At 45.6% G+C, this 25822-nt stretch overlaps 1 protein-coding gene across 14 annotated transcripts in view; it reads left to right on the plus strand.

Annotated features, from left to right (window-relative positions):
• Positions 1-25822, plus strand: part of SDK1 (sidekick cell adhesion molecule 1) — an 855588-nt gene that overhangs the window by 805726 nt on the left and 24040 nt on the right. For all 14 annotated transcript variants that reach the window (XM_075899629.1, XM_075899627.1, XM_075899628.1 and 11 more), the window contains 5 exons: positions 3178-3293; positions 4922-5108; positions 6486-6623; positions 14122-14283; positions 15435-15560. In XM_075899629.1, the coding sequence (XP_075755744.1) occupies positions 3178-3293; positions 4922-5108; positions 6486-6623; positions 14122-14283; positions 15435-15560 (729 nt within the window). The remainder of the gene's footprint in view (positions 1-3177; positions 3294-4921; positions 5109-6485; positions 6624-14121; positions 14284-15434; positions 15561-25822) is intronic.

Here is a 25822-nt window from a genome sequence, read left to right on the forward strand (position 1 = left end):
CATCCTACAAGAAGACCAACCAGAAATGTCCGAGTACGAATCAGGGGGAGCTTCATCCCTCCCCCAAATAGTACCAGGGTGGGCGGGAGGCTTTGGGTTGGGGCAGTCCCTGACAGGGACGAAGCGACACCACCAGCAAGGCCCTTTCACTTGCCTGGTGATTGTTTCTTTTCTGTATGTTTTTATGATATGCAATCCCATTCCAGGCGTATCCAATTTTCCTGGCACAACCATACCCTTACCTTGTTTTAAGTTATAATAAGTGGAAGCTGTACACTGAACTCGGTGGTCCTAGCTTTTACCATTTAGGAGACAGGAAATTCTATTACAAAAAATGTGATTGCAAAAAGCTACATGAGATTCCAAATCAGAATACATGTGCAGACTTAGAAATGACAACCAAATACATTTTTCAGAGCAATTGAAATGCTTTTTACCTGCCAAAAGCCGAGTTCAGGCCCTCAGGGTTCTGTGTCTCTCCTGCTAAAGTTGATAATGTCACTAGCACCTAAACCAATGTCAGGGATGCAGTTCCCACCCTGCTTTATGTTCTACTGAGGCCAGCAGCTATGAAAAACCACAGAGCCTTGAAATTTTGAACTGAATTTCTACAAGGTAAAAGGCCTTTCAACTCACCTTTAAAATGTGTTTGCTTGTACTGATAACGTCTGCCTGTGCATTCAGCAAAGGTTTTGGGGTCTCAAACAGGAATGATTTTAGGGATGGGTTTTGTTCTTTTTAAAACACTTTACTTTGCCCTTAAAGTAATGTGCTGTGTGCAGAGCATCAAGCATGAGTGGCACTATTTCTCCATCCCTGTTTATTTCAGCAGGAAATCTATGCATGTAGGGAGAGTGAAGCATCAGAGTTTGAAAGTTGGACAGCGAGTCAGACTCACAGGGCACCAAACCAAACATAATTTGCATGTCATCAGAATTCCGGGATTGTAAATAGGAGAGTCAGGTGGAATGATCACTGGCATTTTTAAACATTGTGCTGTCTAGACAGGCTCTGAAAAATGTCATATGACATGGTCACAACGACAGCTAGCTGTACGTATGCTAGCTCCCCCCACTGGTGCTTGCAGCATTGAAGCTGCACTGGTTCTAGCCCAGCACTGGGAATTTAAAGAAGAATGCTAGTGTAGATGTAGCCTCAAAGCAAAACCTCTCTGACAGTACAAGACATGCAGTTGTATAGGACAAAACTAGATTGTAAAACGGATCTGCTTTCCTCCATCATTATGCACATTTCTGTTTTGTCGTCATTGCCCGATCTCAAAGATGTATTTGCAGAGCTTCTTTTGTAGGGTGTCTACTGTATGAGAGGCTTGGTTGCATGCTCAGATGTGTGCTATACAGCCCTCTGCCTCTGAGAGTGGCAGGTCTAAGGTAACAATGACTGAGCATCAGGACAGTTTGCTGCTATGTTCACTTCCCCAGTGAAATCTGGAAAAGGGGTTGGTTGGATTGCAGAGCAGCAATTAGATGAGTTTGCTTGACTAAACAAGCCCAGCTTGTGTTTTATTTACACCCATTCTCACCTCCCGCATTTGACACATCCAACCGAAAAAAAGACGCTAACAAATAATAAGCAAACAGTTTTAACAGAGCACCAGGATAATGACCCTGCTCAATTTTGCCTTTCACATTTTAATTGTACAACAATCATTTTGCAGTAGGGTTGCCCATGGCAAACATGCAAGCGACATTCCCTTTATTTATGTTTTGGATTATTAATGCGGCTGCTAAAATTCCTCCAGTTAGTTTTGATTGAATTGTTTTTTGTATGTTTTTTGTGCGATTCTGTCGTTTAATGGAGCGGTAAATAAGAATTTCTGATAATGAGCCCAAGCATCTGTCACAACAACCTGGTGCTGGTTATTAACATTTCCATTAACGGCAGGGTGGGCAGTGATAATATGGAAACCACACAGTTAGAACAAAATAAATAGTTGGTGTCAGGCTGAGTGGGTGTTAATTACTATTTTATTTTTTAACCCTGGAAGGCGGGTGGATATGGGGAGAGTCTGACTTATGAAGGTCATTGTCTCTAAAGAAAGATCTCTCTAGAGGAACAGAAAACCAGGGCTATCTTATTTGGATGGTGAATGTTTTATCACTTTTATTTACAATCTATAAATGGGCAGGGATCACAGAGAGAGCTCTCTTGGGCATTGTGGGCAAAGGCTGCAGTACCATCTGCACATGCCCAAAGAGAAGGCAGGAGTGGTTTCGCTTTGCAGCCTGCCCTTTCCTTCCCCACAATGTGTTTAGATATTTCTTCAGTAACCAGGACATGTGCTGTTTGTAAGAGCGACTAGGCTAAAACAGCAGGTCTAGAAAACAGATCATCCTCACCAGTCACTCAGAAAGAAGTTCCATTTGCACTGAGCTGGACTGCAGCAAAAGAGAAAGATTGTGTTTCCCCTGTGCACACAAGGAGGACAAATTAGTTTTCTGGTATGGCGCGGTACAAAGAAGGAGAAATGGCAAGCACGTGAACAAAATAAATATTAAGACAGAAAGAGACAAGCTTTCAGTCTGTGTTTAAATCTGAAAGTACAATGAAATCAAAACAAAAAAAGCATCAATATCCATTTACTGTACAGAAAATGTGACTAATTGGTTTTTTTCTAAAGTGTTCTAGGGACAATTTTAGAGACCCTAGCCACCCTCTTATGATGTCTGTGTTAGCAGCTCCACTTGTTTGAGCCTCACAGCAGCCAACTACAGTAGCATAAACAGGACATTATGGTGACTCTTGCTAAGGAGACCCTGAGCTATGTTTATCTTCAACAACTGGCCATTCAGGAAAGCAAAAACACCATGGAGCATTTGCCTTGGGAGCTTTAGTTGAACTCAAATACGGAGATATTTTCTCTGCCATTTCCTTCTTAACAAACTGCCTGCTGGACTGGGTGTACTTAGCTGGTCTGAGACAGAGAACACAGCCACCTCCACAGCACTGATTCTCATTCCACATGCCCTGCAGTGTTTATCTGAGACTTCTCTAGGGCATCAGTTAGATGGATTTAAAGCTGATTGTTTCTTACCTCACTTGTGGCATAAACAAAGAGACTAACCTGGTTGCTCCATAAATGGACAAATACAACTTGGATATCAGTCTAGTTCCCCTTGTCACTATTAATTCTCCTTATTTCCTTCTCCTCTCTAGCTCCAGCAATGGCCCCACAGAACATCCAAATAAACGCCCTTACTGCAAGCCAGTTAGAGATCACGTGGGACCCACCTCCTATCGACAGCCAGAATGGGAACATACAAGGCTACAAGGCAATACTTCCTTCCTGTTGCTTTCGTTATCTTACTTGGCTTTACAATTACCTGTGAAATAAACTTCCTCCTACAGCAACCTGTGCTGCATGAGGCAGACTAATTCTAAGGCTACAGTAATATTATGTCCCAAAACCAGAGGGAGAGAGTCCAAAGAAGAGAAAAAGAGAAGGCGGGTATTAAAGTTTGATAGAAATTCGGTGCATACAAAGAGTGGAGAGTTCAGTATATGAAGGCAGCATATCTGCTCCAAAAACCAAAAGCACAGAAAACACGGGGGTGGCAATTGACCGCTGTCATGAGCCATCAGGAAGTCTATAACTTTCTCTGGGCTGTAAGAATGAGCGAGGTCAGATGTCAGATAATTTATTTCACCTCCTTTACTTTAACAGGATGAAAAAGTAACATTTATTGCACTTGGTTTGCAGAGATATAAAGCACATTGCAGAACCATCTTGTTTTGTCTCTCCAGATGAGAGAGGATCCTTTGAGATTGGAAGTGGGCAAGCCTACAACTGCTAGATCTTGGCTTGAGTTCAGTGTCTGGCTCTGCCTTTCTCCGTGTACCTAGGTCTGCAAGTGAAGGAAAGCCAAGCCAGTGAGAGAGAATCATCTGGCATTACTTCTTGGCAGTAGCAAGCAATTTCATATATTAATTTATGTATAATCCCTCTTGTATGTGCATAGATGCTTCTAATAGCTCAGCTTGTAGAGCCAAGGTAGACTCTTGGCTTGGCTCTTGTGCCCTGACCTTCTTTATAGTTGTCACTGCCAGGCCTATCCACAAAGCAGTGCTACGGATCGCTTTAGAGGTAGCCTATTGGAATCTTCATCTCTGGAGTTTGAATTTTATGGCTTCAGGATAAGAATTACATGGGGGGAAAGGAGGAGAAAGGAACTTACCTGACAATTAGAGAGAGCCTCTTCCAATCTCTCCAGTAAGTTGGTAGAAGTTGGGCAGAAGGCTATCTGAAAGATTAAAGGGTCTGCACTAAACATATAATGCTAATACTGTTTGTGGTGTTACTTGTCAAAGGAGGTAGATCTGTGTCCTGAACCAACGACTTTTTCTTGTGTAGTTTATAGCCATAACAGATGTCATTAAGCCATCTCACACTTTCTCTACTCTATTTTGAAAGGTCCTTCTCAGGGAAAACATTTTGAATCCAAGGGGAATTTTCCTTAGTAAAAATAAAATAAGGACTTTAGGATTGCACAAAAAGGCTGTGTCTACATTGGCACCCTTTTCCAGGAATAAGGGATCTTCCGGAAAAGGCTTTATTTTCCGAAAGATCCCGTCTAGACTGGCGCTTTTCTCCAGCAAAGCCCTGAGCCGGAAAAAAGCGGCAGCCATGTTCATGCAAATGCCGCGGGGGATATTTAAATCCCCCGCGGCATTTGCAATTCCGACTTGTCTCATTAGCATCCCTTTTCCGGAAAAGGGTGCCAATGTAGACACAGCCAAAGTGAATAATATTATTACATCCTATAACTGAATGGTCCAAAGCTAAAACTGCCAACATCTGACTGGCCATAGGGGAACAAGAGTACCTGTTTTACAGTCTGCACCTCAATGAGACTGTAGTCTGAGGGCAGGATTGACATCAACATCTGTCTGTTCTCAACAGATTTATTATTGGGATGTGGACAGCCAGAATGACACTGAGAAAGTGAAAGTTCTTTTCCTCCCAGAGACAACAGTTCGGCTGAAAAATCTGACCAGTCACACCAAATACATGGTCTGCATATCTGCCTTCAATGCAGCAGGGGACGGACCAAGAAGCAGCCCCAGGCAGGGCAGGACACATCAGGCTGGTATGAGATTATTTCCCTTTTTCCAAACCACAGTTTAGTCTGTTAAACGATGATCATCATACAAGTGTTTATCCTGTGTATCACGGAATGAGAGGGTGGTTGTGGTTTAGAGCGGATTGTTGGATAAGCTGTTATATTATTTTCTTATTATGGTTACGCCAACATTTTGCATTAAATTAGACCTTTGGGAAGGGCTTTTAGAATTGATGCCACGATCTGAAGTAGAACAAACTGACCCAGCAAAGGCTATAGATCTCATTCTGATCTTACCACTGGAGTCCATCTGGAGTAACTCCATTGAAATAAATAGAGATCCACCAATAAAAGAATGCAAGAGAAGAATCATGCTCTTTTTGTTTTTCATTGAGCCTCTGGGATTCTGTACAACCACAGTAAATAATAACAGTGCTGAAGATGCTTATCCCAGTGGAACACATGTTCTATGGATGTTCCATAGTCATTATGTTCTGTGAGAGAGGGTGCACCAACAATAGACTTGCTCTTAATGCTTTTCAGTCTCTGAACCATGACTTTTTTATCAATGGTGAAGACCATATAATGCCCTCTGGTTCTTTTGGGGGTCTCATTACTACTCAAGAAACTGATATTCCACAATAGGAATCTGCATCCCCCTCTGAAATTGAGGATTGTTGCACAGGATTGAGAATGATATTCACCGCGGTTGCAGAGGACACTATGCACCATTTAACTCCTAAGGTCCAGATTGGCTTTGCTGCACCATGCAGTGGCAAAGGGGTGCAGAAGGCAGCGTAGAGTAACAATCCCTATGTTCTGGGCGAAAAGAAAATGTTATTGGCCAGCACAAGAGTTGCACAACTACATATGAGAATGCTTAGTCAAACTAAGATGCATGCACATAAGCTGAGGACATGCATGCACACATACAACAGTATACTTAAGTATAGACCTGACCTGCACATGCACTTTGGGCATTTTGGGTGCTCAACTCATGCGTAGCCACTTAACCTCTTGGGCCTGAAGCCATAAAACTCTGATGTTTTTCCCCTCACTCGTTTTTTGTGTCTTCTACTCCCAAAAAAGCTGTAGAAAAGGGATTCTTGCTATCCTGGTGATGCAGTCATTTGAAAATGAACTTCTGGTCTCTTCTGTCATTTCTTCTACATATTTTCCATTTCCTCTTCCTATCCTTTTTAATCTCAGTTTTGCAATTTAGTGTCTGCTGATTTTAGAACACTTTATATTTCTATTTCATTCCACAAAGATCCGATACAGTTGATAAATCCTGTTCTCATCTTATTTCCTTTAAATTTATACTGGGCAATGAATGCCATTTCGTAATATGTCTATCTGGTTACATAGTCCTACTTCAATTCAGTATGTTTGCAATCCTTTCAGCTCCCAGTGCTCCCAGCTTCTTGGCATTCTCAGAAATCACTTGCACTATGCTCAATGTTTCTTGGGGAGAGCCGACAGCAGCAAATGGAATCCTGCAGGGTTACCGAGTGGTATATGAGCCTTTGGCCCCAGTCCAAGGTACGTAAACCCCAAAGAACTGATATTTTCAAGCTAGCAAGAAAAGCACCATAATGTTTTTGATCTCTCTCTAGCTTCCCACTCCTCTCCATCCAGTTTCTACATGTAGCTGTGACAATTTGTGGACACTGTGGGTAGACTCTGTGAAATCTTTGTGAGATTATGTATGTATCTTTAACACGTTTTGGTTGCCCTGGGGCCTGATGATGCAGAAGAGCCCAAGGTTCATGGCTGCCATTACCATTCCCCAGGAGCAGCAGTGACTGGACTCCCTAGCTCTTTAAATTACTGCTGGAGTGCCACACAACATGCTCCAGGCAGCTCTGAGGGCTGAGGGCCTGGCATGGTGTGCTCTAGGAGGTGCTGAGGGCTGGCTGTCCCCAGCCCTGCCCCTTCTGCCTGAGGCCTCATCCCTACCAGGAGCATGGACCCAAGCTCCCTCCTCACCTTGTCCAGGGTCTTGGCAAGCCTGTCAGCCACCCTGTCTGGGCACTAAGCCCACGATACGAGCCCAAGCACCCTTTCCATCCACACAGAAATCAATCTGACTTGGGTCAGTGAGCACCTGATCCTAGGACCCTGCATGACCCGCTGGCCCTCGAGTCTAGTCCCTGTTGTTTTGCAGCTCAACAGCAGACCTGAATTGGCAGAATTGCATGGCGCAGTAATGGTGCACTAACACGGCTATGAGACCTGGCAGAGGCACAGTGGGAAACCTGGGGAGAGCGGGGATGCTCGAGTCAAGCAGTCCCCGCTTGCCCAGAGTTCCCCGCTGTGCCGCCTCTGCCTTTGAAATGTAATAAGAGTCCTGTGGGGTCCTTGTTACATTTCAAAAGCAGAGGCCCAGCAGTTGGACCGGCGTGAGCGGGGACTGCTTCAGTCCCCACTCACACTATTTCCCGCTGTGTCTCCACTGCCACCCCTCCCACCCACCTCCACAGAAACAGTGCTGGGGTGAACTAGCTTTTAACTGGGAAGGGGGGAACCGCTGATACAGAGGCAGCAAGGGGGAGGGGAAGTGACTAGTCGACTCGACTACTTGAGAAGCCTACGCTTATAGGTTAGTTGACTAGTCGCTTATATCCCCACGCCTGACTGGAGCTATGACAGTAGCCATGTGGCCATTGGTAGTTGGGACAACTGTGGGTGCTCCTGCTTTGCTAAAACTGCTGTGTGAACTATATAGCTAAATATATGTATAACTATAAAGCTACACAATACAGCTCTTTTCCCTCCTCTCTCATCCTCCACCAATATTCACCATGTTCTCGGGTGGCTTGAAAAGCCACTGCACTGCCATGGTTACTCTGCGTGGCAGAATAGGATACCCCACATATTAGGGTGTGTCTAAACTACATGGCTCCATCGATGGAGCCATGTAGATTAGGCTGATCGGCAAAGGGAAATGAAGCCGCGATTTAAATAATCGCGGCTTCATTTAAATTTAAATGGCTGCCGCGCTGAGCCGACAAACAGCTGATCAGCTGTTTGTCGGCTCAGCGCGCTAGTCTGGACACTCCCGCGCCGACCTGAAAGCCCTTTATCAACCTCCCTGTTATGCTTTGTAGGACGAGGTTTACCGGGGAGGTCGATAAAGGGCTTTCATGTCGGCAGGGGAGCGTCCAGACTAGCGCGCTGAGCTGACAAACAGCTGATCAGCGCGACAGCCATTTAAATTTAAATGAAGCCGCGATTATTTAAATCGCGGCTTCATTTCCCTTTGCCGAACAAACAAATCTACATGGCTCCGTCGACAGAGCCATGTAGTTTAGACGTACCCATAGTGTCCTGATTATCTCCCTGCACTTCATCCCAAAACCACAGCATGGGCCTTGCCACAGAATACCCCTCACTGAATCCCATGTGTGTTGCTGCTGGTGAACAATAGCATTTTTGTCATCAAACAGAGGTCATTTTGGCATCATGCGCGTTCGCTTTCAGTGAAATCAGACCACCTTGAGAAGAGGAGAATGGCAGTGGCAGAGATTTAGTTGTATCCGTGTACTTATTCTGAGTTTTTAAATAGCATTTTTAACCCAGCACTAGATCTAATCCCAGTCGACGACAATATGACAGTCTCAAATGCGTTATTAATTTGCCAGAAAGATCAGCAGAGAAGGAATTGGCAATCTCTCTGAAAACAAATGTAAAATCATTCTAAAGATGAGTTAGAAAAGATTAAAAAGTTTAGGGGAGGGAGTTATTAATATTTTTTATATTCCTGATAAATTTTCAGTAGTTCAATAGGGTGTCCAGCTTTGGCAGAGCGACAGCGGGTAGAGTAATTTCAACCATTGCCAATCCATTTTACACTTCTTTCAGAAGAAATAAGGATATCAATCACTCGCATTTGTTTCTGCTGTAAGGAATAAAGGATTTCTTTTATAGCTGACTTTCTGTGTCTTGTGTGGGGGGGAAAGTTTTACTCAGAAATGAAAGCAGGAGAATAAAAGAACTTCTTATCCTTTGTTGATAGCAGAGCTTCAGCATGAAGAGCTAATGCAGAACGGATGCATAATTCTGACCGGGAAATGTGAACAGGGCACACAGGACCTTCAGATACTTTGGAACTTTCCTGCTTCTTATTCTCTTGTTCATAAAACTTAATGGGAGTCTTCACCTTCTTTGTGGAAATACGAGGTTTTTTTTAAATATTCTTGTCCAGTACTGGATTAATTCTTTCATGAGAGCAGTTGGGCTTTCTCAGGAGTCAATCAAATCTCATGCTTCAGTGTATAATCTGAGTGCTTGTAGGATCAGGAAGAAATGTCCCCTGTCCCTGCCCAATATCTATAGATTTGCATAGTTAACAACTGCATTACGTATGAAGGGATTGCCTTTTTCTGAAGCATCAGATTTTGGCTTTTACTGGAGACAGGATATCAGACTAAGTGGATTACTAGCATGGCAAAAATTATGTCTGTTCAGTTACTGGTGATGGATTAACAGGAGTGTTGTGAGCAAGACATGAGAAGTCATTCTTCCATTCTACTCTGTTCTGAGTAGCCTCAATTGGAGTATTGTGTCCAGTTCTGGGCACCACATTTCAAGAAAGATATGGAGAAGATCCAGAGAAGAACAACAAAAAAGATTAAAGGCCTAGAAAACATGAACTATGAAGGAATACTGAAAGAATTGGGCTTGTTTAGTTTAGAAAAGACTGAGAGGGGACATGATAACGGTTTTCAAGTGTCTAAAAGGGTGTTATAATCAGGAGGGAGAAAAATTGTTCTCCTTGGCCTCTGAGGATAGGACAAGAAGCAATGGGCTTAAACTACAGCAAGGAAGGTTTAGGTTGGATATTATGAAAAACTTTCTAACTGTCACGGTGGTTAAATGTTGAAATAAATTGCCTAGGGAGGTTATAGAATCTCCATCAAGTGCAGGTTCTGGGAGGGGGTATGGGTTCAGGACGGGGACAGAGGATTTGGGTTGCGGAGAGAGAGGGTCTGGGGTGTGAGAGGTAGGCTCTGGCTGGCAGACTTACCTGGGTGACTCCCAGCCAGCATGTTTCTCAGGCAAAAGAGATGAGGAGTCCTGTGGCACCTTAGACTAACCGGGGGTATGTCTACACTGCCACCCTAGTTCGAACTAAGGTGGCTAATGTAGGCATTCGAAGTTGCAAATGAAGCCCGGGATTTAAATATCCCAGGCTTCATTTGCATTTTGCCGGGTGCCGCCATTTTTAAATCCCCGTTAATGGGGACTCCGTGCCCGCGGCTCCATGCAGCATGGAGTAGATAGTTCGAATTAGGCTCTCTAACAGGTACACCTCATTCCACGAGGAGTAACGGTAGTTCCAATTAGAGAGCCTAATTCGAACCAGCTACTCTGTGCCGTGTGTAGCCGCAGGCACGGAGTCCGCACTAACGGGGATTTAAAAATGGCGGCGCCCCGCAAGATGCAAATGAAGCCTGGGATATTTAAATCCCGGGCTTCATTTGCAACTTTGAATGCCTACATTAGCCACCCTAGTTCGAACTAGGATGGCAGTGTAGACATACCCAGATAGATGTATTAGAGCATAAGCTTTTGTGGGTAAAGACCTACTCCATCAGATGCATGTAGTGGAAATTCCAGAGGCAGGTATAAATATACAGGCATAAGAAAAGAGTACCAATCAAGAGTAAGGCTAGAGAGAACGAGGTCAATTCCGTCAGGGAGGATGAGGCCCACTTCTAGCAGCTGATGTGGAGGTGTGAACACCAACTACAAAAGCATTTTCTCCTCTCTTGGTGTTCACACCTCCACATCAGCTGCTATAAGTGGGCCTTATCCTCCCCGATTGAATTGACCTCATTATCTCTAGCCTGACTCTAAGTCTATAAAGTGCCACAGGACTTCTCGTCGCTTTTGCAGATTCAGACTAACACGGCTACCCCTCTGATACCCCTGGCTGCAGGGGCCAGGTGGTTGGTGAATGAGAGCTGGAGGGGTGGAGGGAATAGTAATTCACACCGATGGGATTGTGCTGGGGGCGTGAGCAGGGAGTGAAGCACCACTCTCCCTTCCCCCGGGCTCGCCGCAGCCGCTTTTCTGAGGTATGTGGTAATAGGAGGGAGGGGCGTGAGGGAAGCAGTAAGTTTGTCTGGGGCTCCCTGTTGCATCTGTGGGCCGGATCTGGTGGCTTGGCGGACCAGATCTGGCCCTCCTGGCCATATTTTGCCCAGCACTAATCTAGATGGTGCTTGGTCCTGCTGTGAATAGTCCTTTCCAGTTCTAGTAGTCTATGATTCTCTCATGTCAGGTAAAGGGATATGATGCAGCTGCCTTTACTATGTACAGCAGAGGAGCACAAACTTACTGAACCTTCAGGAAAAAAATCCCTGCTAAAAATATCTGGCATTACTCAAGCATTTAACCAAGTTCAGAGGCCTTGAGTGGGCAATTCATGGAGTTCAGAGTTGTCCTTGGGATTCTATCAACCTGGGATGGGTAAAGTCCAAGCTAAAAGCACCACCTAAAAGTGGGATCCAGGGACCCAGTTCATGTGTGGCTGGATGCTAGGGAGAAAGCTGCAAAGAGGACTGTTGCCTCAAATGGCCCTTGATCCACCAGAACCCATTCCTTGTAGATGTTTTGTCCTCCTTTTGCTCACAGCTGGCCAAGAAAGAAAAGTTGCCTCACGAGTGTTGGAGAGTCCATTGGTGAAAATGAAAAGAAATATGTGATGTATGAGTCCGTGTGCTGTGTTTCACATTTTATCTGTAAAAATACTCTCTGGATTATCCTGAGCTTCTATTTCAGCTTTGGTTGACTTCCCTTTTAACTAATTGGCATGGATGGTAATTACACTGAAGGAGAGGCATGGGGAAATAAGACTCCAGTATCACTCTCTCATCTCTATATTTGATAGCAATAAGTCCTTTTCTCTTTCTCCCTCCTACGTCCCTTTGGTGCTTTCTCTCTCCTTGTGCATCTAGTTTAACCCACTTACCCTTTTCTGCCCTACTCTCTCATGTCTGTCTTTCCCTTCTCTGACTGATCCACTTGTACCCTGCACACTACCAAATCCTCCTTTCTTAATCTGTTTTTGTCTCCTCTTCCAATTCATGATTTTGTGCCTTTTCCAATAGGACTTGGAACAACCTCTCTCTTACTGTGGTCTAAGCACCATTTAAAATCTTCTTCCTCCTTCTCTAAGCCTTTCTACAGTATCTTCTCTGGTGTATATTTAGATATTTACTCTTTTATGGATTATTAATAACCAACAACAAAACTACCTTGAAGCCTTTTTTCACAGTTGCAATGTGGGGGTTGAAAAGCTTTTTTCAAATTTCAGAAGTTCTTATTTGTCAGTGTTTTCTTGGATTATATCCCCACACATTGAGAAATTAAATAATATACCTATCTGAGGAGGGAGAAGTTGGCAGTTTAGAGCTTTTTCTGTGTTAAATTAAAAAGGATTCTTTGAATAGGAAGTTGTAACTGAGATGAAATTTTGATGAAAAGCCCCTTGGAATTTTTTTTATTTAACTAATGCAACTGCATCCTGAAAATGAATAATAATTTGCATAACCTACATCAAAAACTGGACATTCTATTCATAATGTATTTTCCTGAATACTGCAAAACAAGTACACTCCAGAGAGCAACCTGTCTTATTTGTCTGGAAAGGGCTACATACGTTGATTTCACTGATAAATTTTAAAAGGACATTGTCAACTCAGATTAGTCCCAGCATTTTAGAGTTTGTAAAACAAATTTGTACAAAATGTAAGAAATGTTTCCATTACTTTAGAAAATGCCAGTAAGAACAGTTGTTTTCAAATAGTCATTTCCCTGCAGTTTTCGCAACCTAAATAGGGCAGCATTGAGAACCTGGATGTGAAACTGACTCTAAATGTTAGTGAAAGAAATGGAATTGATTTTCATTCTTCTACAAGAGGGGAACATGTGTGAGAAAAAGCGTTGCGTAATGAGTACAAAAGAACAGAATCCTTAAAATTCTTGCAGGCTTAATCCACAAGAAATAACGGTAACATAGTGAAAGAAATTATCAACTGTAGGGATAAGGCTGTAAAAATTGCAGCACAGAATCACAGCCCTGGGGGAACTGCCATGTGTTGTGTCACATTTGTGTCCTCCTGATCCTGGGCTACTCCAGCAGCAGGAGAGCTCCTTAGTGCAACTTAGACAACTTTGCAGAACTGTCCGAGCTACAACAAACCCCTGGGGCTGCCCCATGGGCCGCAGTGCTGCCCCAAATCTCTTCAGTGCTGCATGCTACAGCCCCACCCCTGACACATCACTTCTGTGCCTAGTATTGCCCCTGGATCCTGTGCCCCCACAACTTAGGAGGGGGTCCTTGGAAGACACTGTGTACTGAGGGAATTCTTCCCTTTTTAGTGTCCCTTTATCCTATGTTAGCCCTTTCGCCTGGCCTAGAGGGGCCTGAACCGGAAAGGATCTCACTGAGCTGTTAAATAATCATGCATTTGATGAGATTCAACACTGCTGTGCACCTCGTGTGATCATTTACTTCAGTGTAAAACACTGCTAAGTCAGAATGGTAACTGTTCACACCCACCGTGCACTTACTTCACATTGGTGTAAATGAAAGGACAAGGCGCAGAGCAAAGATGAATCTGGCACAGTATATTTTCACTTGGAATAATTTTGCAGGGTACCTGGCAAAGATGCCCCACACAGAGCTGTTCTCACTTAGGAAGAGCTGTGCCTCTTGCAGTCCACTTCATTTATCTCCTCCTTTTTTCATGGTGTAATTAGTGAGGTTGTGTGCAGTCTCTTGGTAATTTCCCAGTTGTGTTGTAAGGTTTTTTTTCTTGTCAGTACCCACTTATCAAGCTTAAACTCTAATTATACTTATCTGTGCTGAAAATTGGCTATTATTGCTACTTAAACTCCCACTAATTGTAAGAAATACTTTCTTAGCAAACTGTGAGATAATTTTACTTATCTAGACACGATAAGCTCTGCTCAATTGCTTTTTTGCATTGAGACTCTCTCTTATTTCTCATCTGGATGGCTCCTCCAGGGGTGAGTAAGGTGGTGACTGTGGACATAAAAGGAAATTGGCAACGCTGGTTAAAGGTCCGAGATCTCACCAAGGGGGTGACCTACTTATTCAGAGTGCAAGCCAGAACCATCACCTATGGACCTGAGCTACAAGCCAACATCACAGCTGGGCCAGCAGAGGGTAAGTGGAACCTTAGCAACATGCAACAGACCAGAGCCAATTACATTAATTCAATCCAACAGCAGGTAGTAATAAAGTGTATGTGCAAATAAATTTCCCGTCCAAGGAAGAATTGAGTCACAAAGGCTCTAGGCATGATTTAGTGGGTTCATAACATTCCATGAAAAACATTTTTCCTTTTTATGAAATCCAAAAAGACTGGCTGCAAAACCTGTGCAAATAATTTGAAAGACAAACCGACTAGCAAAGGGAATTCAAAGCTGTGCCTCAACAGTCTGGTCCTGGTTCTGATTGCACCGATCGCTTTCCTGATTCAGACCTGGGTTAGCCCCCATGTAAATCAATGGAGTCGCATGGGTGTAAAACTGGTGGGAGTTCAGAATCATTCCCTCATGTCTTTAAGCTTTGGCTTACACGCATGAATATGCTCTGATATGCTCAGCATAAGCAAAGAGTGAGAAATAGCAGGCTTAATTTCAGACTCCCTGACTTCTGTTGGTTTGTGCACCAAGATTTTTTGTTGATAAACGGATGATTCATTTTAATCATTACAATTTATGGCAAGAAAAATTAAAAGTCTCACAATGGTCTGTCTGCCTGCCTAAGTAGTCCTGAAAGCTTCTGTGAAGTATTCATGCATAGTTCTATTTTGTGTCTCCTTGCTCTCTGAATCAAACAGAAGCAGCCTTCCACCACTCTCACTACACCTCTCCCTTGTGATCTCCTCTTTTGGAGGTGCAATATGATCATAAATAGCTCTTCTATTATGTTTGTGCGGCAGTTATAATGTTTGGAGAGGCAGCATGTCTTTACTGCTGTTTTCTAAGATTTAGGGGATGGCACTCTGATTGTAGGCAGGAGTACCAGTGATAACAGGCAGAGATGTAAGTGGTGAAAGTAACAGGGTTTTTTCCCTCTCTCTGCTTAGTTGATGTATGTACCTCTGTAAAAGCCAGCCACTATTATTTTAATCTGTGGCGCTCGAACCAGGGAAGATTTGGGTCAGCAGCACCTGATTAAATTGATGTATCCTGTGTATTATGCTTGGCTTGTGTGTTGTTTTCATGTGTGTATTTTTGGAGATGTTAGAAGGTGTAATGTGATCACGTTTCTCACTCCCTGATGGTTGCTATTCTGGTCTCATCCCTTAGGGTCTCCCGGCTCCCCTCAGGAAATTCTGGTTACAAAATCTGCTTCTGGGCTGACTTTGCATTGGACTGAGGGTGATTCAGGGAACAAACCCACGACTGGCTACATCATAGAGGCACGGCCATCAGGTAGGAGAACTACTGCTGAGAAAAAAAATGATGTAAAATATTGGCAGAATTTGGCATAGTTCTAGCCATAGTGGAATTTTTTGGAGGAATTTATTTGTCTAGCAAGCAGTGTTGGGACCTTTGGAAGATATGTCAGACGCAGCTCTTCTTTTCCAAATGCCCACCACCAAGTCTTTTGACATGGTTCCTGTTTTTGCCTTCTGTAAACATTTTTCTACATCAATTGTCATATTTCCTCTTGCTTGGACATAGATGCAGAATATTGCTGTGCCTTCTGTGCCATTTCCCCTCATTTTATCACCAATAAAGCTGTCAGTTAAGGGAACAAGGTTATTAATAATTTAAAATAAAATACATGAATGCAGTCCCTGTAATGAAGAAGAAACTTCAAGTGCTGTGCAGACTCTGTATTTGAGGATCAGAGATCAGCCACTGAAATACACCTGTTCTGGGAAGAATGCAGAGCTATCCTAGATCCATAAGAAACCATGGCTTTTTGGACATAGAGAATAACTTCTCCAGTTCCTTCTGCAGGGGGACTGCAGTCAAGACTACAAAGTTGTTATCTCCTGGCATCTTTATTGACTATGGGTACATCTGTATTTAGAGGTAGGGGTGTGATTCCTGCTCGAGGAGACATACTCTGCTAGCCCTAATGTTAGAAGATAGCCGCAGCAGCACTAAGGGCTCGCTTCCCCAGATATAAGCCTGGGTCTTTGATTGGCATGTACCAGCCCATCCCTCTTCTTGCATTGACAAGGCTACATTTTGGGGTTAGTGCACTGCTCAAGGAGAGCTTGCATGGGTATGTCTCCTCGAACCCCTCACTCCACGTTTTGTCAAACCATATAAGGGGATCAAAGCCTCCATTTTGTATCTGCTCTGACAGATGGCACCTTCAGCTAGGGTTGCCAGATACTTTCACAAAAAATATTGAACTTGGCAGGGGAAAAAAAAGGAGGACCAAGCTTGCTGAGTAAAAAAAACGAAAAACAAACTGAGTCGCTGTGCCTTTAAATCCCCATGCTCCCCACTCCATCCCACCTCCACCAGATGTGTCAGGAGAAGAATGTCGCAAGCAGCCTTCCGTCCGAGAAAAACAGAAAATACCGGTTAGTTTACATATCCAGTATTGTCTGGGTTTTTTTACTGGACAGAGGCCACAAATACTGGACACCTGGCAACCCTACTTCAGCAATATCCTCATTCTAACTAATACTGTACATTAATTTAGAGAGAGGAGTGCCACCAACCTCATTCCACTAAGGCTTTTTTCATTGGCACTCTCCCAGTATTGATTAGCTTTTGAGATCTGACAAAACTGTGATCTTCTTTCCTAAGGATACAGGCTCACCTCTTGCCTATGACAGAATTCTAAGGTTTTGCTGTGATTCCGTTTCCTTTTCCTAATTTTGAGGACTCAGCCTTGATAATGGTGCTCAAAGCAAAACTCATAAAATGGGCATGTTCTTAAAGGATTGAAAAGTCCAAATGTCACAAGGTTTACATGAACTGGGTTTGGGCCCTGCTGCTGCCTCAGTTTCTCCTTCTTGGGCTTCCCAGTAACTGCACCCAGAGTCTTGTGACTTGAACAACAGCCCATCTTGGGTGAGGTGGTTTATTGAAACATTGCAGTTCTGATGTCATCGTAAACCAAAGCATGTTATCTCTCCCCCCATCCAGCATCTTTTCAGCCCCTTACTGGTCTCACTAGTTCTTTCCACAGCCCAATTCCCGCTGCCTAGCTTTTCCTCAAGCCAATCTTCTAAAAGCAGTTGAACCTCTTGAGGTTTTTGCTCCTGCCCCCCATTACTGTCAAATTCAGCCAGGCCTTTTCCTCTAGCTGGTGGGGAGTCTCTTTCCCACTCTTCTTTGACCTTGGTCCCTGCTGGGTTCCTGCAACAGCCTCCTTGCAGGTGTAGCGCCTTAGTTACCCTTGTATCAAGTCTTCAGATATCAGCTTTCTCAGCTCCCAAACTCATTCTGAGCAAAGGAACAGCCAGGCTTACTCCAGACTCTGGGCTTCTCAGAAGAGACCTTCCCATGGTCTTTCCTAGCCCCTGACTTTCCTCTCTCAAAAGGAACAGACCCATTCTTATAGCAAGTTTTGTCCCTAGGCTACCGTCATCAGATACAGTCACCTGACCCAACCACTGGCTCAAGACCAAACCTATCAGCTAGGACCAAACAAGGCACAGGTGGGACTGAGTCCAGATCCCTTAAAGTCCCATTCTGCAACACTCAGACAAAATAGTCATTGACATTCGTTAGCCAACTTTTACCATCCGGACAAATGGTGCTCAGTAACAGAAGAGTATTTGAGAATGAGCTCTACATCCCACTTACCTGTCACCAACTAGCAAGAAAATTGGAAGTGCTGTACTGAAACACCAAGCGTGTATATACTATAGGAGATCCATTAGCTTCAGCCTTTCTCTAAGATACTGCCATGTCTCGCTATAGGCAGGAAATCCCAAACTCTGATGTGTTCCCCTACCCCTGTAGAAGCAAATTACGAGACTTCGAAAGGAGCATTTCCACATACCAGGTAACACAACAGTGGAAGTTATCCTCGCCTCCCACTCCAGTTACCCTTATCCAGGGTATACCACTTCAACGTCTCATCACCAATACTGGGCTCATCATTTAACTGAACATTTGACAAGTATTGCCTGGGGATTCATAATACACGGGTGCTTTGTGCCGAGAGAATGGTCCTTCCCTACCAAGCCTGAGCCACATTAACTCATCCTGGCTACACGCTACTGAGCCAGCAAACAAACAGGGGAGAGGTCTCTTAGTGCTCCTGCTCTCAGGACTTGATTTGTTAAACCATTTAATTCCTCCTCAGATTATTTTCATCCTATTCATGCTGCTGTAGTAAATGAACTGGCCATTTGTATGCTAGATTCCTGTTCTTAGTTCTGGTTGAAGCTGTAGAGAGCGTGAAATGTGATCCAAGTGGAGGCAAGGGACTAATTGGAATGTTTACTTATTTCGAGCAGGCTTCAGCTTCATTTAAATACCTCATGTTTTCTCCTGTCTGCATGCAAGAATTTGCCATCTGAATTTAGAATTCAACAAAAGAAGAGGCTAATTCCTGCTGCCAGTGCTGGCCATTTCAGAAAAGCATCTTTTTAAATATAATGCTAAGAAGCTTTCCCTGCCTTCTGGGATGTTAGGGTATGTCTACACTACAAAGATAATTCGAACTAACGGATGTTAGTTCGAATTAACTTTGATAGGTGCTACACTAGCGCTCCGCTAGTTCAAACTAGTGAGAGGCTAGCCCTCCCCAGCTTTCCCTGGTGGCCACTCTGGCCAACACCAGGGAAACTCTATTGCCCCCCTCCCGGCCCCGGCCCCCTTAAAGGGGCACGGGCTGGCTACGATGCCCGTGCCAGATGCAAGCCTGCCAGCACCCAGCCAGCAGACCCTGCACCTGGCACGGCTCGAGCCAGCCACCCAATGCCCCCCAACCCTCCCCCTCTTCCCAGGACCAGGCTGGTGGCTCCCAGGAGCTTGCCTAGGACCGCAAGAGGTGGGCACCCGCCTGGTCCCGTGCAGACATCGTGGACCTCGTCCACGACCTCCGCACTAGGCACAGGAAAGAGGCCGTCTAGGGCAGGAGAGCTGCCAGCCTGGCCACCCAGGAGCAGGTTTGCATGAAAATCAAGGTGGTCCACTGAGACCCCCGACCCTGAGCCCTGAGCTTAGAATGGCCGTACTGGGTCAGACCAAAGGTCCATCTAGCCCAGTAGCCTGTCTGCCGACAACGACTAACCCTAGGGACCCTGGAGGGGATGGACCGAAGACAGTGACCAAGCCATTTGTCTCGTTCCATCCCTCTCCAGCCTTCCACAAACTTCGGGCAGGGACACCACTCCTACCCCCTGGCTAATACCACTCCATGGACCCAACCTCCATGAATTGATCTCACTTCTCTTTAAACTGTTCTAGTTGTAGCCTTCACAGCCTCCTGCAGCAAGGAGTTCCACAGGTTGACTATTTGCTTTGTGAAGATGAACTTTCTGTTATTAGTTTGAAGCCTGCTACCCATTCCTTTCCTTTGGTGTCCTCTAGTCCTTCTATTATGGGAACTAATGAAGAACTTTTCTGTATGCACCCTCTCCACCCCACTCATGGTTTTACAGACCTCTATCATATCCCCCCTCCGTCTCCTCTTTTCTAAGCTGAAAAGTCCCAGTCTCTTTAGCCTCTCTTCATATGGGACCTGTTCCAAACCCCTCATCATTGTAGTTGCCCTCCCCTCTCCCACCCTCTCTCTTCCCCTCTCCCACCTCCTTTTCCCAGTCTCCCCCAGTTTTGTTCAATAAAGAGAGATTCTATTTTTGAACACAATTGTCCTTTATTTTGTACATCAGGAAGGGGGGCTAGGGTGGGGTAAGTGGAAGGAGGTGAGGGAGGAATGGGGTACGAGCCCCCGATGGGGAGGACTGGGCTGGCTCTGTGGGCTTCTGGGGGTGGAACCTCTCCTACAGCCCCCCAATTGTCCCCTCTTCCCAGATGGCAGCCTGTGGCAAGTGCAGCCGGTCTGATGGCTGAGTGCTGTGATGTGCCCAAGCCAGGACTGCTTTGCAAGCGGGGCACCCCTGAGAACTGTATGTCCGGGGTGGGGGTCGGGTCCCTTTAAGCACAGCCCTCGGCTAGCCTGAGACAGCAGCTCCACGCTGTAAGTCCTCATCTGATGCGCTGCCGGCACTGCTTCCGGCCATGCTTAACCCTGGTTCAGGGTCCACTCTATGTGGACATGCTAGTTCGAATTAGCAAAATGCTAATTCAAACTAGTTTTTTAGTCTGGATGCGTTAGTTCGAATTAGCTTAGTTCGAATTAACTAATTCGAACTAAGTTAGTTCGAATTAGCGCTGCAGTGTAGACATACCCTTAGTGAGCAATGAAACACAGGCTGGAGAGACATTTGTGTTTGTTTAGCTACAGTTGCTCTTTCAGAGAAGAGCAGTTGACTGGTGCCTTGACCATACAAAGTAAGAAAGGAGAGGTCTCCATCTTTTTGTGGCCAGGAACAGAAGCCTCTAATAGGCAAATAAAAAGCTTTAGCATGGTGTCAATATTTAAACACTGTACTATTACCTTAGGGCTTTGGAGCTCAGGTGTCATCTATTATAGGCCTCATTACCCAAAACATTAACTGCCGTATCATCTCATTTTTCCTGCTATAGCTCTCTGACAGAGCTTCCTTCCACCAGGGAAGAAGGGTGACTTAATGTAATAAGCATTGGTCTCTGTTCTAAGTTGCCACTTCTTATCCTGTTTTTCTTTGCATGGCTCTGTTTCAAAAAGGTCCTTCTGTCCTGTTGCCTTCTTTTTATATACAGATAGGGGTATGTATCCTGCCTCTCTTCTATTCCCCTGAATCTGTGTCAAGTGGCCCATCTGCCTACCTCTTCTGCATCTAGCAAATAAATCTGACACTGGCACAGGATAGAAAATGCAGCCTCTTTTTTTTTTTTTTTTTTTTTTTAAGAATGGGAGAAGTTTCAGAATCACAGAGAAACTCTCCCCTCCTGCCTCCATTCAGATCCAAGAGAAAATAGATTCGACTTCAGATCTTCCTTATGGTAAATTACCACTGGGAAGTCTCTGGCATTCTCACAGAAGACATTGCCTGTGCATCGAGTAGGCCACTTGTGTAATGTGTATCAGATCGGGCCCTCTGCTTTTACGTGCAGACAACAGGTGGAGAATGGCAAATCTGTCCAAACGGCCCTAATTTTGCCACAGCGAGGAGAGTAGAGCTAAGTGTCTTTAGCTGTGTTCTGCAACACTGTGGCCTCCCTTGTAGCTGGAGAAATGCAGATGGTGAGGAGGGTGTGGTCTGAAGAGCACCACTTTATATAGAGCGCCTCCCCCCCCCCCCCAGTCCCACAGCATTTCACCTGCATGATGTTGAATCCATCAGTGGTACCCTGCACAGACTCCCTCCACGTTGTCACTGACCTCCCAAAAGGAGGTGGGGGGGGGGGGGGGGGTTGCATGGTGCCATGGCACAGAAACACTGAGCCTTAATGCCCACATTGGCCTGCTGCAGATGCCCTGAGATCTGTGGGATTTTCTTGCAGATCTTAGGATAGCACCGGGTTAGGCTGGCCAGTGGTCTGCCTGCTTTGTGGGACAGACAACCTATGTCCAGGACAAGGTGATGTAAAGTTTCCCGGTGCTGACTTGGTATTTCCCTGTAGGAGGGCATGGCTTACCCCCATATTAGGAAAATGATGCTTCCAGCTCTCATGGTTTCTAATATGGGCCAAATAAGCCCCAAAGAGCTGTGAAAGACACATTTAGAACATAGACAAACAAAGCAACTCCTGTATTTTGTCCTCAGAATTTCGTCTTCCCAAGGGACAGACATTTTCAATAAGTACCATTTTACCCTGTGTGGGGTTTTCTCCTCCCTTAGATGGTTGAGGACTGACCTCTCAGGGGTGGGGAGCTAAGGCCTGGAGGACCCCAAATGTGGATCCCGGCTTGCCTGGATTCAGCTCCCAAGGCGTGGGGGCTCCCCCAAGCACTGGAGAACCCGTGCTAGTGCTCCAGCTCCCCCATCCCCGGCCGTCCCCTCATGGGGCAGGAGCACACAAAATCTACTAGCCTGAACCCGCCCAACTCTGATGTGCAAAGGGAATGTGGCCCCAACCCCAAAAAGATCTCCCACCCCCCACTCTAGCTCTTCTCTGGGCTCTTGAATGATATTCCTTTTTTTTCATTTCCATTTATTTTTCAACAAATAAGTAAATTCAGTGTTTCGCATGGACACAACCCAGCAACATTCAGTAAATTCAAAGTGAAGGGTGCAGCTGCATCCCCAGCTCCTGCCATGGGGCCTTTCATTCGCTCCTGCTTCCGAACTGCATGCAGGGGGCTGACACTTTGTCAGCCTTCGCTTTCCATTCTTGTCCCTTTGTTAGTTGGCATTGTAATAAGCCAAACCTTTCCCTCTACTCAAGAAATTAACATTTTAATCTTGTCGTTTGTGGGACCAAGTGGAGGAAGCCCTAATGATCAGTAGCTTCTATCCTGGTAAAGCTCCTGATGTCTGATTCCTAGTCAGTTTTGCAGCACGGCTCTCTGGTTACACGATGAAGGAAAAGCTAATGTTTAAGAAATAAATAATTGACAGGTTTCCATCTAGCCCCAGCTCCAGCGTGCCTGTCATTTATCACCTGGCCTGTCTTATCAGAACCAGAAGCCTCTGTTAGTGACTGACAGTTTTATGCAGCATGGAGACCCTGATTAATTGTCCATGATATTAAGCTTTTATGTTGGTGTTGCGTCTTTTCGAACACCTGCCAGGCATAATTCTACTCACCACCTCAGAGGGATAAGCTGTATGCCTAGTCCAGGAGTGTAGCTAAGGCAGGCTCTACATGATGATATGTAAGAGTGGTTATTTTCTTCCAGAGTGATTAAAGCCTTCTTGCCCACACCCTGTGCATGCTTCTCTTCTCTGATGGAGAAATCGAAGCTGGAAGATAGAGATCAGATTTTTTTGTCAGCCGGAAATGAGGCTGGGCCTGGATGCAGTGTAGCATTTATAATAACAGGAAGCAGAAAAAGATTTGTTTTTCCAAGGAATTCTCCCTTTTATGTCATCTATTTACCCCACCTGTCAGACTCCACATCCCCAATGAAAGGTAATATGAGTTGAAGGAAGGGACAGATGTTGTTGAGGTAAAAGCAATTGAGAGCAATACCACTGCATCCCCATTGCCAGCTGGGCTGAATCTCACAGTACGTTAAACAGGAATTGAGTGGGACCAGCTAGCCGTGCATCTGTTTTCGGGGGTGATATTTAGTGGTGCAAACTTTGCTTCTGTCAGTGGTTTCTCTGCACTGATACACTGTTAGATATGAGGTTTTGGCATGCAAATCCTTCCTCACCGTGACCTGTGTGGGAAATATTGTGTACAGAATGCTAATGATTTCCCACCTAATACAGAAGCCAATCTCTCCCTCCCCTCGAAGGTGTCTCGCTAATGAATTCTCTCTCAGATGAGCTGCTGACAGTCTAGCAAATGTGTTTTGGGGGAGAGAGGAAGTTAAATGCAATGAGAGATTTCTTAACTACATGCAGCTGGATAGCAAAGTTTATCATCAAAATAAGATGTCTGTTTAGCCTCACTCTGCTGTCCATTTACAGAAGCAGACAATCAGAAATAGGATAGTTGAGGAGGCTTTCTGTTTTGCAAACATTTGTGGCCAGATCCCAGTCTTGCAAACCCAAAGGACTCATGATAGAAATGTAGCCGTGTTAGTCTGGGGTAGCTGAAGCAAAATGCAGGACAATGTAGCACTTTAAAGACTAAGAAGATGGTTTATTAGATGATGAACTTTCGTGGGCCAGACCCACTTCCTCAGATCAAATAGTGGACTCAGTTGTGCCTGGTGCTTGCATACATTGTGCAGTGGAAAGGAAACGTGGGGCTTTCCTCCACCTTCTTGCCTGCAGTGCATAGGTCAGCCCCAACCACAGTCCTTCCTAGCATTGTGCAGCTCTGCATGGGCTGGTTTCCTATTGGACATAATTTGGCTCAAAGCAAGGGTAGAATTGTCAGGCTTCCAATTTACAACCAGAACGCCCAGTCTAAAAAGGGACTCTGGTGGCTCCAGTCATCATCACTGGCCCAGCCGTTAAAAGTGTGGTTAACAGTGCAGCGGGGCTCGCTCCCTGGCTCTGTGCAGATCTCAGAAATGGCCATCATGTCCCTAGGGCCTCTAGGCACAGGGGTGGCCAGGGCGACCCCATATGCAGCTCCCATTGGAGAGGACCATGGCCAGTGGGAGCTGTGGGTGTGGTGTCTGCAGGTGGGGCAGTGCACAGAGCCTCCCAGGTCACCCCTGCTTGCAGGACAAAGGTGGGCAAAATCTAACCCACCAGTCCGCCACAATCCTGTGATACACACCACTTAAAGTGGCTGATTTGCAGGGGCCAAGTGGTCTCTGCAGCGGGCACCTGTGGGGGTGGCACATTCTGGCCTGGCCCCCAGCAAAATCTCGCAGCTCCTATTGGCTGGAACCAGCCAATGAGAGCTGCCTGGGCCATGCTTGCAGTGCAGACAGTGCACAGAGCCCCCCCCCCCCCCGCCGAGGGACATGCAGCATACAGAGAAGCACATGGCCCCTGCAGCTAGCTGTTCTGAGTGGCATGCAGGGATGCAGCAGGCAGGGAGGGAGCCTACCCAAGGTTCCTGCAGGGCTGCTGGACAGGAACTGCCTAAGTAAGCATCTCCCAGCTACAGCCTGCACCTGGAACCCCAACCTCCTTCCCCCAACTCTTTGCTCCCCCTCCTGAACTTCTGCCCCAGGTCACAACCCAAACCTCTGCACCTCCTGGGTTACAGCTCCTTCCCATACCCTGAACCCCCTCCTTCAGGTCAGAATCCTTTCCTGCACCCCAGCCCCTGCCCCAGGTTCCTCCTTCACTTAAACTCCCTCCCGGACTCCAGATCCCCTTCTGTACCCCAATGCTCTACCCCCAGCTCCCTTCTGCACCTAACCTCCATCTCAGACCCCACATCTCCTCCATTAATATCATGGAAGAGAGCATCCCTTGACCATTTATCAAATTCTTGGTGTGGCTTCATCAAGAATTATTGCCCACCTGTCCTAGGAGCCTTCTGTCCTGGCCCTGAGCTCCTTCCTGCATCCCAAACTCCTCATCTCTGGCCCCACCTCAGAAGCTGCACTCCAACCCCCTGCCCCCATCCGGAGTCTCTCCCGCACCCTGAACCTCTCATTTCTGGCTCCATCCCAGAGCCTGTACCCCCCTCTCTGCCCACAGCCACCCAAAAACCCTTTGTCCCAACCTGGTGAAAACAAGCGAGTGGATTAGGGCAGGGCTGCAGGGATGGGGACAGTTCGAGGGTATTTGGCTTTCTGAAAGCCAGTCTTAGGGGCACCCTATTTCGTCCCGACCTCCCAAATCCTTCCCCCAAGTTTCCCTGGTTACTCCCTGACATCCCCCCCTTTTTAATTTATTTTTTATTTTTTTGCTTGACAGATTTTTGTCCGGGGCCACCAATTGGTTAGGAACCCCAACTGAGAGTAGTTTGAATCTGAGTTCCATTTCCTTCGAGTCCCCGAAGTTTGCAAGGGGGGATGTGAGCTAAATGTCTCCATTTTGGCCCAACTTTAGAAGGCCGTCCCCTTAGGATTGGAACTGTGTGAGAGCCAAAAGTGGAAGTGGTCAGAGCAGCTGGAATTCTCCTGATTCTCTGCTGGT

The sequence above is a fragment of the Pelodiscus sinensis genome, chromosome 16 (assembly GCF_049634645.1).
Source record: "Pelodiscus sinensis isolate JC-2024 chromosome 16, ASM4963464v1, whole genome shotgun sequence".
NCBI classification, from domain to species: domain Eukaryota; kingdom Metazoa; phylum Chordata; order Testudines; family Trionychidae; genus Pelodiscus; species Pelodiscus sinensis.